The sequence below is a fragment of the Culex pipiens genome, chromosome 3 (assembly GCF_016801865.2).
Source record: "Culex pipiens pallens isolate TS chromosome 3, TS_CPP_V2, whole genome shotgun sequence".
Taxonomy (NCBI): domain Eukaryota; kingdom Metazoa; phylum Arthropoda; class Insecta; order Diptera; family Culicidae; genus Culex; species Culex pipiens.
Window position 1 is genome coordinate 13,242,914 of NC_068939.1, and position 14,746 is coordinate 13,257,659.

The following is a 14,746-nucleotide window of genomic DNA, read 5'->3' on the forward strand; positions in this document are numbered from 1 at the left end:
CTGCTGTCAAACGGTCGCACAAGCGAAGAAGAGGAGAAAACGAAAGAAAGAAGAGGCTGGCTGAGGCCAAAAAAGTAAAGTCGAAAAAAAAGTGACAAGATGGTGTTGTTGAAGCTGAAACGGGTTAAATTTGGATTTATTTTGCTGCTGGCGGTCGGTTTCACGCAAGGTTCGTTCCGATTTCCGGGCGGGAAATGCGGTCCGGGAGCGTGTGGCGCTGGAATTCGGTTCCGGGGCGTGTGTTTTGGGGGTGAAAAGTGCGCTCGAAAGTTCCATTTGGTGGAAGTGATTTTTTTTTTCGCGTTGGTGGAAGAGAGTGGCGAGGGGAATGGCCTCCCGAGAACCGATTAAATTGGGTGGCCAAAATGGTTCGAGATTGGGATCCCCGCGGAAGTGATCGCCACAACGGGATCGATTGTTCCGGGATTCGTGTTGTGTAGCGGAGAATGGGGCTCGCGATCTTCTCCGATTCTCTCTTCCTATTTTCATTCTTGCCCATGTCTTGGCTTCATTCATAACCCGACGAGAGACGCAGCCTGCTTAGCTGGAGGAGTTCGGAGCCAGACATGACTCCTCAATGTCGCGACAGAAAAGTGGAATCCGGCGAGCGCGCACTGAGCAGGCGGCGGCGCCGACGACGATCGCGGCCGTCTTGGATTTTTGAACTCGCGTCGCGGCGCTGGAGTTGCTTGGAGATGAGCCCGTGATCGAAGATTCTGAACGGGAAAATGCGATTTTTCATGCGGAAAATAATCGCAGCAGGCAAATGCGTCGTTGTTTATTCGTTTCAGAATTTGGTATTGATCGCGCAAAGTTTTGGCCTTTTTTGTTTACGAAACTGCGAGCTCTTTAATTGGTAAATGGATGATGGGAAAATTGTCGCTGAAAAATTCAGTGAATTTGTGTGTGGGCAAAGTCACCAAAAGGGCGTTCGGTTACGGAATTGAGTGCGAATGTGTGCAACTTAATTAAAAATTTGTTTGCATATATTCAGAAACTCTCCAATTTTTCATACTGCTTTCTTTAACATTAAAATTAAAATTATTTTGTTTTTTTTTTTGCTGAAATCGAATACTTAAAAAATACTTCGCCAAAAAAAAAGTCAACCATTTCAGTGCTGAAAAGTTCAACTTTTTAGCACTTGTGCACTGGTTTGGAGTTTGACACTTATCTTGACTTACTTTGTTTTCCCAGGCGACATGCACGGCAAGCTGCTGGACGAAACAGAGGAAACGCTGGACCTGGAGGCGTACCATCCGAATCGTGATCTTCCAATACAGAACTCGATCGTATCCCATCAGAGGTGAGTTTGTGTTTGTGCGTTCAACGGCGACGACCTTTCGGCGGCCAACCTCACAAAGTCGGTGATGATAACCGAACTCTCTGATAAAAGTGTCTGCGCCAGACTGATTGATATGATTTATGCTGGCAGTAAAATTTTATCAGATGGATTGTTTTGGTCGCCGAAATAACGATAACATTGTATTCTCTCTTTTTCTAACACAAAATTCTATCATGTTCGCAAAACTGTCCTAACTAAAACCGCTTGCCCGTGGTGACCCTCGTGAACATAATTGATGCGCGAACGGAAATTAACCCCATCATCGTCGTCGTGGTTTGTGAATTTGAAATTATGGCAAATGGCTTTTTTGTGTAACGCTAACACTAACACAATTTCACTCACAGAAGACACTCCAAATCGAAGCGACGAATGAAACGAAGGTAACGGGAATGAGTGAAATTTTGGTTTTCAAGAATTTTATGTTTACTGAATTTCTAAGCTTTTTGGTATTTCTTGATTTTATCTCTGCTTTCAAGAGCGAGTGTTTTGTTTGCCTAACTTATGTTGATTGCAACGTATTTTTTAAATTTCAATACTTTATTTTTTCCTCCATCAAATAATGTTGCACAAAAACAAGTTTTTAGTATTTATTGATTTCGCATTTTTCCGTTCTTTAACATTCTTTAATTTTTTATACATTTTCAATTTAAAAAGAAATAAACAAACCTTATCAACTGAATACAATGTGAAATGCATTTGATAATCATATTTAGAATAATTGGGCTTATTTAAGAATATTAAGATTTTTTTTTTATTTCGATGCACATTATCGCAAAAAGCTTTTCGCGTATTTTTTTCTTCTGCACCTGGTTTTTTTTAACTAATGATTGAAAAACAATTGAACTGGTGTAAAATGCATTTTAAAACACGTTTTTTTTTAATTCAATGGTCGAAATATTGCTTTTAAATTCGATTTTTATATTTATTTTTTTCTTTGCTCTATACTGCCGTTCTACGCATAATTGTCCCATGTCAGTTTTGGACGATTCTGACTTTTTATCATTTTTAAGTTTAGTTTGACGTATACTTTCAGAAAAACACATAAAATCTAGTACTTTGTTCAGAAGAACTGTAAAAACAACACCAAGTCTGTTTGTCCCATCGTTACACTTCTACGCATAATTGTCCCACCATGTATTTTCTATCACGAAATCATTACTTTTACGAAGCATTGAATCTTGTTTACCTTTTGTATAGCAAGAGTATTACAAATAAGGGTGATCGAATGTTACCAGGGTGATTAGGGACATATAGGGCGACTAGTGACTCACGGGACAATTATGCGTAGAAACACAAAAATCGATCGAAAAATTTCAATCGCGTTTTTTTCAGTTGCCCTTTTTTGAACATGGGACAATTATGCGTAGAACGGCAGTATACTGTATTTAAAAAGGAGTATTTTTATCGTTACATTTTCAATTAATTACAAAAATAAAATACAAACATTAAAACAGGGTTTAGAGCCCATCAGGTATAAACGCCCTTTTTTAGAGCTCAGCACGCTTTAAAATTCGTCTCTTTCGTCTCTACAAAATGTCATCTAACTTCAATATAAACCAAAATTCACAGTGTAATATTTAAAAAAAAACAAATTATTTTGCCAAACACTCAATTTTAAAACTGTCAAACGCCAAAGAGGAGTGCGTTTTATCTAATTTGTTTGTGCGATTGCCATAATGTAATGGCTGCTTTATTCAATTTATTTGCGGCTTAAAAAAACTCTAATTTTTCTATTATTTTTAATTTTTTCTGCTCTGTTATTTTTTCAGTTCTGCATTTCATTACCTTTTTTTCTAATTTCTTGTATTTTTGCATGCTTTTTAGCATCATATTTTTTTTTATTCGTTGTTATATCTTTTCGTTGTTTATAATTTAAATCTCTCTTTTTCTTCAATTCACCTTTTTTTTCTTTTTGTTGATTTTTTCTTCCGTTGTTTTTGTTTAGTTATGTGGCTAATCTACGTTGTTTCTTCTTTTCTATTTACTTATCTATTTTTTTTAAATTGATTGTTTATTTTTCTTATTATTTATTTTTAATTTTAAACATAATCGTTTCTTAATAGTAATTTTTATTTCGTCGATTTATCTGTGAATCAAATGAAAATTTTGATCGTCTTTTTGATAAGATGATTTTCTTAAAATTTTACAGAAAACCTCTTTTTATAATTACATTTTTTTAGATACGCTTTTGATGTACTTTCAATTCTCTACAATACATATTTTGTATACTTTTTTTTCTTCTGCAGCAAATTCTCCACAAAAGTATTTAAAATCTGAGCATTTACATTACTTTTAAATTATTGAATCAGCTACGCTTAAAAAATATTTAATTCTATTTCTTTGTAATTGTTAGGCCGTTGCAAATATTTTTTTAAATTTTTTTGCCCCCCCCCCCCCCCCCCCCCCCCTTCGACTTTGGTCAGAGTCGAGGGACATAAACTTCAAAAAATATTTGCAACGGCCTTATTACTGCATAAAATATCATTGATTTTGTAATTCCCGTGTGTTTACTAATTTATATTTTAATTGATTGAAAATTAGACTTTCATTTATAGTTTGGGCAAATCTTAATTCACATAAAGTTTTTATTTCATTCATTTCTATATGTCAAGGCTTAACTTTTCAAAGCCCTCCCCAAAATCGAATCAAATATGACCCCAAAAATGCTCTTAAATGATACAGCTCAGACAAAATTATTATAAGTCTCAATTATCCGAAATTCGATTATGAACCAATTTTTTCGTTTTTTTTTTCTCTTGCTTTTAACATCAAATACAAGTTTTGCAATTCCATTATAGTAAAATTGGAATAGTCGCATAATACATATTTTTTTCAATATTTCATCACCGCCATTTTGACCGCCATCTTGGATTAAAAAAAAATCTATATCACTTTAGCGGAGTTAAATGATATAAAATTGTAAACTTTGAAATTACAAGCCATGGTTATAACATTTTGAATGAAAATAGTGTTTAAAAAAACCATTTTACACCAGTTCAATTGAACGAATGATCGTTTTCATGGGGGACCCTCGATTTTGGGCAGAGCCGAGGGACATAAACTTCGAAAAATATTTGCAACGGCCTTACTTTGTTCTAAATATGTTGTTATTAAATTCTTTTTTATCGCAAAATTTCTTCAACTTCTCAAATGTTCTGAATTAAATAATGGTTTTAATAGTCTTCCAACCACATCTTTTTTGTATGGAGCGCATTGCTACAAATAATCTGAGCATTTAGTTTATTCTTATATTAGTTAATCTCTCTCTTAGTTACTTAATACTGAGGAACTGAACTTCTTAATTCGACCTCGTAGACCCACCTTCACGTATACCTATAGACTCAGAATCAAATTCTGAACAAATGTCTGTGCGTGTGTATGTCTGTAAGTCCGTGCACCGAAAAATATGCACACGCTTATCTCCGGACTGGCTGAACCGATTTGGACCGTTTTGGTCTCATTCGATCTTTCTTGGAGTCCCACAAGACCCTTGTTAATATTATGAAGATTTGTAAAGTACTTCAAAAGTTATGCTCAAAAAAACGATTTTAGCTAAACTTCGGAAGATTGTAAAAAGGGTGGTTTTTGTAAGAAAACCCCTAATGCTATATATTGTTAGAAAGGTTTTTGAAGACCTTTCAACGCGTTCAAAAGATTGAAGATCTGACAACCCCATCAAAAGTTATGAGCACTTAAGTGTTATTTATACAGTATGTAAAAAAAGTATTTACACCCCTTGTGATGAAACATGTAAAACATTTAAAGTTTGACAGGAACCTAGTACTACGTTTTTTTTTTCAGAAACTCATGCCAAACATTTTGCTACAAAAAGCTCATGAAAAGATGATTTCTATAAAAAGTTATATAACAAATACTATTACGAAAATAAAAAAAAGGTGCAAAAAAAGTTTGTACACCTTTCGAAAAATTAACATAAATAATGTTATTTGTTGACAAATCACCATAAATCCAGTCTCCCAACTCCAAATAGCCATCCTTGACTGATTAAAAAAATAATTTGGATTGAATATAAAGTTTACTAACTACTTAGTATAAAAGTTTATATAACTCTGGAAATTCTATATAAAACTTATCTAAACTTAATTTTGCAAACTTTTATTTTAACTAAATGTCAATATATTACCATAGAATTGCTAAATAAACATTTTGGAGTGGTTATAACACCGTTTTGGGGGTATTTGTATCGCTAGAATAGATTTTTCGTTGAAATTTCGTACCAACCCGGAATTACGTCGTCGGAAAATCCGCCGGCATCTGAACCGGTCCACAATTCACAAGTCAACCTATGTGGCACCACAAAGGGCATAAAATTTCCGATCTTTTGATACCCATACATCCAGGTTTTCTGTAAAACCCACGTTTTTAAAGATGGTTTCTATAATATCTATCTTATTTCTTTTTCGTTTAACTGCATCTTTGAAAACAGTGTAATTTTCTTTGCAATTGCTTCTTTCAAACTAAATTGATTTTTTTTTTATGAAGGTACAATTTATTTATTTTTTTCTCTAGTTTACTAGTTAATTCAACTTAATTTGCAAGATACTTTTATATTTTTTTCATGAATGGTTTGGTTTTTTCTTCACAAACTTCACTAACCGCTTTCCTCCCTCCCTCCCCACCAGATACAAATGCTACAGCTGCGAGCCGCCCGACTGCGCCGACATCCACGCCCACCTCTGCCAGAACGCGATCCAGTGCTGGAAGTCGCGCATCCGCGACCAGTTTGGCCACGAGAGCGTCTCGCGGGGCTGCACGACGACGCACGAGCAGCTGCCGCTGTACTGCAACCAGAACCTGATGAACAGCAGCGGGCCGAAGAAGCGCCACGCCACCGGCACGTACAACATCGAGTGCTGCACGGGCGATTACTGCAACAATGGGAGCTTCCCGGTGCTGCCTCCGATCGAGTATCCGGACGACGTTACGAAGCTGGAATCGTCCACGTACATTCTGAAGTGGGTCGGGGCGATTTTTGGGCCGATCGTGGTGTTTGGGATTGCGGGGGCGGTTTTGTTCCTGTGTTTGCGCCGGACGCACCACAAGCGGCTGACGGCGACCCGCAGCAAGCACGATCCGGAGACGTACTACGCGAGCGACGAGATTCTGCGGGCGACCAGCGCCGGCGATAGTACGCTGAGGGTGAGGATGTCAAGCTGTGAATGTAAAATTCACAATTTTAAGTCTCGATTCCTTCGTGCTTACAGGAATACCTCCAACACTCGGTCACGTCCGGTTCGGGCTCCGGCCTGCCGCTGCTCATCCAGCGCACGATGGCCCGCCAGGTGTCGCTGTGCGAGTGCATTGGCCGGGGCCGGTACGGCGAGGTGTGGCGCGGTATCTGGCACGGCGAAAGCGTCGCCGTCAAGATCTTCTTCTCGCGCGACGAGGACTCGTGGAAGCGGGAAACGGAGATTTACAGGTAGGGCGTTGACGGGTTTTGCGTGACCATGACTAATTGCAGGGTTGTTACGGAGCGCCGTCCCAAAACATATACGCGCAAAATCCGTGCCATAAAAAAAATCGCGACAGACATACAAAGTTTAATAATAACTTAAATTTTTCGATCTCAGAACTTGCTCAGAACGCATATTCTTGAATAGCCGAAAATTATATTGACAAAAAATAGAAATTTCAACATTTAGAAATTTAAATCTAAAAACTAAATCAAATCTAATTTTTAAAAAATACACAAAATTTGAAAATTAAAAAAATCAAATCTTGAGATCTGAAAATTAAAATACAGTTCGTACTCGATGATCCTCACCAAAGGGTCACTCGGGAAAAATCGAAGCACGACATTTTGATTATTTTCTTCTCAAAAATTTTCTTGCATAAAAAATACTCCAAAGTTATCAGATTTTCTGGTTTGAGAATTTAAGAATCTTGCAGTTTTTCATTTTATCAAAGGTCCAGAATATAAGAATTATGTAGTTCTTATTTTAAGGTCCAAAATATAGGAATTTCAGAATTTAAGGTTTTAAGATTTTGAGAAATTAAGAAATTAAGAATTTAAGAATTTTTAGAATTCAAGAAGTTTTAGAATTTAAGAATTTAAGAACTTAAGAATTTAATATTTTAAGAATTTAAGAATTTCAGGATTTAAGGTTTTAAGATTTTAAGAAATTAAGAATTTAAGAATTTTTAGAATTTAAGAATTTTAAGTATATAAGAATTTTTAGAATTTAAGAATTTCAGAATTTAAGGTTTTAAGATTTTGAGAAATTAAGAATTTCAGAATTTTTAGAATTTAAGAATTTTTAGAATTTAAGAATTTTTAGAATTGAAGAATTTTTAGAATTTAAGAATTTCAGAATTTAAGGTTTTAAGATTTTGAGAAATTAAGAATTTAAGAATTTAAGGTTTTAAGATTTTGAGAAATTAAGAAATTAAGAATTTAAGAATTTTTAGAATTTAAGAATTTTTAGAATTTAAGAATTTAAGAATTTAAGAATTTAAGAATTTAAGAATTTAAGAATTTAAGAATTTAAGAATTTAAGAATTTAAGAATTTAAGAATTTAAGAATTTAAGAATTTAAGAATTTAAGAATTTAAGAATTTAAGAATTTAAGAATTTAAGAATTTAAGAATTTAAGAATTTAAGAATTTAAGAATTTAAGAATTCAAGAATTTAAGAATTTAAGAATTTAAGAATTTAAGAATTTAAGAATTTAAGAATTTAAGAATTTAAGAATTTAAGAATTTAAGAATTTAAGAATTTAAGAATTTAAGAATTTAAGAATTTAAGAATTTAAGAATTTAAGAATTTAAGAATTTAAGAATTTAAGAATTTAAGAATTTAAGAATTTAAGAATTTAAGAATTTAAGAATTTAAGAATTTAAGAATTTAAGAATTTAAGAATTTAAGAATTTAAGAACTTAAGAATTTAAGAATTTAAGAATTTAAGAATTTAAGAATTTAAGAATTTAAGAATTTAAGAATTTAAGAATTTAAGAATTTAAGAATTTAAGAAAATAAGGAGTTAAGAATTTAAGAATTTAAGAATTTAAGAATTTAAGAATTTAATAATTAAGGAATTTAAGAATTTAATAATTTAGGAATTTAGGAATTTAAGAATTTAAGTATTTAAGAATTTAAGAATTTGAGAATTTCAAAATTCCAAATTTCAGAATTTAATAAATTAGGATTTTAGGAATTTAGGAATTTAAGAATTTAAGTATTTAAGAATTTGAGAATTTCAAAATTCCAAATTTAAGAATTTAGGAATTTAAGAATTTCAAAATTTATTTTTTTTAGAATTGGTTGTTTTTAACTTTGTTTTATTTTTTGAATTTGGATTTTTGAATTTAAAATTTGGAAATTTTTGAATTTTAAAATTCCAAAATTTGTGGAGTTTTGAATTTCAGATTTTTTTAAATTAAGAATTTAAGAAATCTCAAATTTTTAAAAAATTTGAGTCTAAATTTTTAGATTTTTTAATCCAATGAAAATCAAAAATGGTTTTGAATTTATTAATTTCTGAAAATTAAAATTTTGTATGATTAAGCTTTGATTTTTTTTCCCAAATTTGGAAAAAAATATTTCTGCGGGTTAAATCCCATTATAAATTTTCCGGAAAAGTTTGAAATATGATTCTAAAGGTTTAAAATTGAATGGATCCAGTATGAAATTAACACTGAATTAGGTTATAAAACATTACTCAAAACTCAAAAGAAATTAAATTTTCAGAGTCGGTAAGCAGATGTTTCAAAATGAGTTCAGTGTAGTAATAAATTTATCTAAGAAATTCTCAAAAATACATTCAAAAAAATATCTCTTTTTTATCCTTATTTTTCGACGTTTTTTATTGAGAAAATACAAACATTTTCGGAAGAAAATTCAAAAAAAATATCCTAATTCCTGGTAATATTTTTTATTATAACTAGGAAGTAATTCTATATCTCTCAATTAATTTATTTATCAAAATTGCATTGTTGGAATTCGAGCGAGAAGAAGGAAAGCATTTCTCGCTCGCGAACGAGGGAGAGAACTTGTAGTACTTCTCTCTTCTCGCTCGCGCTCGCATTTTCGTTCGCGTTCTCGCTCTCGCCGCGAGCGCTCGCGAGCGCCTCGTGCTAGACGTTCGTCCCAAGCTAGAAATTTGTTTATCAGGCTTATGAATACGAACCAGGCAATGGTATAGAGGTGTAACTTCAATCGCTGTGTTGTTTTTTGTTCGTTTCCAACACGTTCAACTTCTCGCGAACGGGCAATTCTGGCTCGCGAGAAAGCCCGTTCGCGAGCGGAGGAGAGCACGGGAAATCGGTGAGTTTCTCTCGGCAGCTCGAGACTCGCGGCGAGAACTCGAGAGAGAGAAAATTTTCTCGCGAGAGCGCAATAATACCAACACTGCAAAATTGCCATCCGCGCGGTCTGCGCCGTCCGTAACAACCCTGTAATTGTGACGTTTTCGTCCCCAGCACGATCCTGCTCCGCCACGAGAACATCCTCGGCTACATCGGGTCGGACATGACCTCGCGGAACTCGTGCACCCAGCTGTGGCTCATCACGCACTACTACCCGCTGGGCTCGCTGTACGACCATCTGAACCGAGCCGCGCTGACCCACCACCAGATGGCCATCATCTGTCTGTCGATTGCGAACGGGCTCGTCCATCTGCACACCGAGATCTTTGGGACAGAGGTAAGACTCCACGCGTGCGATTCAATCCTGAACTCCAACTTGATCTTTCTTTCCTTCCAGGGCAAACCAGCGATCGCTCACCGGGACCTGAAAACGAAGAATATCTTGGTACGTATCAACGGCACCTGCGTCATCGCCGACTTTGGCCTCGCGGTCACCCACAGCCAGACGACGAACCGCATCGAGATGAGCAACACGGCCCGGGTCGGCACGAAGCGGTACATGGCGCCGGAAGTGCTGGACGAGAGGTTGGTCTTTGCAGCAGCTCGAACTCCTCGTAGTCAAAAATCCTTAAAATACGCCCCTCTTTCAGCATCAACCTGGAGTGCTTCGAGTCGCTGCGGAAGGCGGACATTTACGCGATCGGGCTGATGCTGTGGGAGATTTGCCGCCGCACGCTGTCGAACGGGATCGCGGAGGACTACAAGGTGCCGTACTACGACTGCGTCACGTCCGACCCGAGCTTCGAGGAGATGCGCAAGGTGGTGTGCGGGGACAACTACCGGCCGTCGATACCGAACCGCTGGGTGTCGGATCCGGTGAGTGTGGTTTTTTTTGTTTTGTTTGTTTTTTTTATTTGTTTACCCTGCAAAGTTAGGAAAAACACAAAATTTTAAAATGATATAAAATGTTCTAAATGAAAAAATGACCCTCTGGGTTAATGAAGATTCGAAAAGTACATAAAATTTCCCATGAAATGACACGTTCCAAAAAATTTTACAGTTGAGTAACGGAAAATGTCAGTGTTTTTAAAACTTTTTTAGTGTTTTTTTCGATGAAAAATACGAGTACGCCATCAAATCGGGCGTCTAATTTTACATAAAAGTCCCTTTGACACCAAATTTCTATCTCATCACCGTTTCAGGCTGCAAATTATTGAAAAACACCTCTTTTTTCGCATGTTCAAAAATGAATGGGGTCGTACCGCCCCTCCGTCACGAGATATCAAAAAACGGACCTCGTATTCATGATCAGGGACAAAAATTACCCATTAGGACAAACTTTCATGCAAATCGAAGAGGGGTCGGGGCAACTGCTGTGTGAGTTGGCAGAGAATTACCCATAAATGCATCTCCAATCACAGAAAATCAGAAAATTTGAAAATCATATTTAAAAATTTTCAAGAAAGATTCTGTTTTTTTTTTCTATTTTTGATTATTTTTGCCTTTCTTACTATTTTAACATACTTTTTGTTTTTTTTTTTTCAATTTTTGATTTCCATTTTTTTCAAAATTGTAATTTTTTTGAATGTTTTAGTTGTAGGCTACAATTAACATTAACAATTTGTAGCAAAATTTAATGCCGTCATCAAGGGTGACATTGGGTCATAAAAAATGGTGAAATTTGTATGACCCAAAGTCACCCCTGATGACGGTACTTGAATTTTAAATTTAATTTTTTTTTTGAATATATATTTTTTAAGCTATGGAATTTTTTAATCTTTGAATATTTGAATATGTTTACCTTTAGTCTTTAAACTATAGAATTTATACAGCTATTTTTTTTTTATGTTGAGCTTTGGATTTTGTAAAGTTTTGATTTATTTATTTTTTAAGGTTTTTTTCTACAATTATATTTTTAAATTTTCTAAGGCTGGTACAAATTTTATTTTAGGGGGTTTTGTCAATGTTAATTATTTTAAAAAAAAAATAAAGTGAAATTGCATTCAAACTTTCGTATCCTTTTGCGAATTTTGTAAATTTTTGTGTTTTCGAAAAATAAGGTATTTTGTGTTTTTTTTTTTTTTCAAAAAAATCAATTTCAATTTATTTGAAAAAACTCTAATAAAGTGAAAATGCATGCAAAGTTTCGCTTCGTTTGATAACCATTTGAAAATTTTAGTAATTTCGGAAAATACTGTATTTTGTGAAAATTTTAGTATTTAAAAAAAAACTCTAATAAAGTGAAAATGCATACAAAATTGTGCTTCGTTTAACGACCATTTTCAAATTTAAAAAAAAATCAGCGTTTTTGAAAAATATACGGCATTTTGTGAAAATTTTTGTATTTTCAAAAAAAAAACTATAAAAAAAATAAAATGCATGCAATGTTTAGCTTCTTTTAATACCCTTGTTATTTTATACCGCTTCATTTGCGAATTTAGAAAATTGAAGTATTTTTGAAAAACACGGCATTTTGTGAAAATTTTTGTATTTAAAAAAACTCTATTAAAATGAAAATGCCTGCAAAGTTTCGCTTTGTTTAATAACCATCTGCAAATTTTAAAAATGTGAATATTTTCGAAAAATATGGTATTTTGTGAAAATTTTAGTATTTAAAAGTGTAGTATTACTATTAAAGTGAACATGCATGCAACGTTTCGCTTCGTTTGATAACCATTTGCAAATTTTGAAAAATGTAGCATTTTCGAATTAAAAATACGGATTTTTGTGAAAATTTCAGTATTTCAAAAAAACTATAAAAAAATGAAAATGCATGCAATGCTTCGCTTCGTTTGATACCCAAATTATTTTATTTCGCTTCCTTTGCGATTTCTTTAAATTTAAGTATTTTCGAAAAATACGGTATTTTGTGAAAATTTTAGCATTTAAAAAAAACTCTATTAAAGTGAAAATGCATGCAAAGTTTCGTTTACTTTTGCGAATTATAAAAAATTGAGTTTTTTCGAAAAATATGGTATTTTGTAAAAAAAAAATCGTATTTAAAAAACTCTATCAAAGTGAAAATGCATAATGTTTCGATTGGCAAAAAAAAGAAAACTTTAGCGTTTTCGGAAAAATGCGGCTATTTTTGTACATTTTTTAGTATTTTCAAAAAAAACTATAAAAAAATGAATATGCATGCAATTCTTTGCTTCGTTTGATACCCTAATTATTTTTTTTCGAAATTATGAATTACAAAAAAAAAATAAGTTTTTAAGTTAAAATTCGACTTGAAAGTAAAAAGTGCATTTGATTCCATCCACAAATGACGTAAATTTTTTTCTCGGATATTCAAGAACCCTTATTTCTATCGTTTAATTTTTTAATGTCAAATATAACAAATTTTGATGGGTTGCCGCACAACCTCAGGCGCTCTCGATCAGAAAATACCATCCCAAGATACACATTTTCGAATATTTACAATTTACATGCCTTTTTGTAAGGACATTTGGCAAAATTTTATGGTTGAACCAACGATGGAAAAATGCCGTTCTTGTCATAGAAAAGCCCCGACCTAATAGTTGTAAAAATAATAATTATTTAGGCCGTTGCAAATATTTTTCAAGGTTTATGTCGCTCCCTCCCCTTCAAAATTGGTCCGAAAAATCAGAGGAAATTTCAAAAGATGTTTAATCAACTGGAAACGAAACTAAAATGCATTTTTCTGCCGGTATAATCATATTTAGCATGTTTGGGCTTGTTTAAAAATGTTTTGATATTTTTTTATTCCAATGTACAGCACTGCAAAAACTTTTTTTTTTGCAAAAAATAAAATTTTCGTCAATACATAGATATTTTGCAAACTAATGATTGCAAACAACTGGGCAGGTGTATAATGCATTTAATCATCGGTTGCAGCTTAAATAAAAAAAAAACTTATATTTTAAGAAATTTGTCTATTTTGGGGGAAATTGCTTTCTATTGTATTTTTTTCTATAATCATTATAAAATTTAGTATGTATCAACAATAAAATTATCTCAAACTCAATTTCTTCCTCCTTCTCCTCCTTCCCGCAATCAGTTCCTGTCCGGCATGTCGAAGCTGATGCGCGAGTGCTGGCACGCCAACTCGAACGTCCGGCTGCCGGCGCTCCGGATAAAGAAGACGCTGCTGAAACTGGCCAGCTCGGACGAAACGGTCAAGCTCAACTACGACGGCGAGGTTGTCGTTTGATGATGATGATGATGAAATATCACAAGAGAAGAGAATCATTGCTAGAGGAGAAATATCATAACTTTGAGTTTCTGTTTTTGGTCGCGTCGAGGGTGAACGATGATGATGATTGTGGGTGGTCGGTCATGGATGTGGGAGGAGTGAACGAGTCTCGAGAGAATGGCCGTCCGAGTCCGGAGTACGGTTCCAGTGACGAATATCTGTGTACATATTTAACCCTCACACACATACACACTCTGACACATTTGATAGAGCTAGAGGAGAATCGTCCGCAGCGGGACGATTCCATATTTTGAACAACACTTTTGTTACGGTTAAGGATATGATAATTTTAAACATTTTATTTTAAAAACTGCATGAAAATTGTTAAGCAAAATTTTCGGCAGCTTCCTCCGATGGTAAGTTTGTACAGTTAATCTTAAAATTCAAACATTTAATTGCATGATTTTATTTAAAGAAATGTAGTTAATTCGATGCAAGCAAACAAAAGATCAGAACAAATTCAGTATTATTAACTGAATGTTATAATTATTATTAATACAAAAAAAAAACGATTTCAAACTACATTATTTACACTAAACAAAAACTCACTGAAACACTCGAGAAAAAAAAGCAAATTGGCAAACTCAAAACAAAACAAAAACTAGAAAAAGAAATTGTGATGGCGCAGTTGCTTTCTAAAGTGACCTAAAAATGTGGAAAAAGAGCGACATTTTCCATTTGCCTTATTTTCCATGATTTCGTTGAAGAAAAAATAACAGAAACGAAAAATTTCAAACAAAAGTGCCATTTATTTTACGATTTCACGTGCATTAACATTTTATTAAACCGTGTAAATAGTTGAATTAGCAACGTTAGATAAATGTGTCCTTCCGGTAGACCCCCTCCCCTCTCAGATTTCTCTT

General features: G+C 33.9%; 1 protein-coding gene across 3 annotated transcripts; it reads left to right on the forward strand.

The window, feature by feature from the left end:
* Positions 1 to 14: 14 nt before the first annotated feature.
* On the forward strand, positions 15 to 13,902 carry LOC120423497 (activin receptor type-1). 3 transcript variants are annotated; one of them, XM_039587337.2, is made up of 9 exons: positions 15 to 169; positions 1,195 to 1,303; positions 1,687 to 1,722; positions 5,986 to 6,502; positions 6,568 to 6,782; positions 9,782 to 10,004; positions 10,065 to 10,252; positions 10,318 to 10,543; positions 13,689 to 13,902. In XM_039587337.2, the coding sequence occupies exons 1-9, from the start codon at positions 100 to 102 to the stop codon at positions 13,839 to 13,841; spliced, it is 1,737 nt and encodes a 578-aa protein (XP_039443271.1). In that variant the 5' UTR covers positions 15 to 99; the 3' UTR covers positions 13,842 to 13,902. The 3 variants fall into 3 exon arrangements, with proteins under 3 accessions (XP_039443271.1, XP_039443272.1, XP_039443273.1); XM_039587338.2 differs by having other exon boundaries at positions 1,690 to 1,722; XM_039587339.2 differs by lacking the exon at positions 1,687 to 1,722.
* Positions 13,903 to 14,746: the final 844 nt, after the last annotated feature.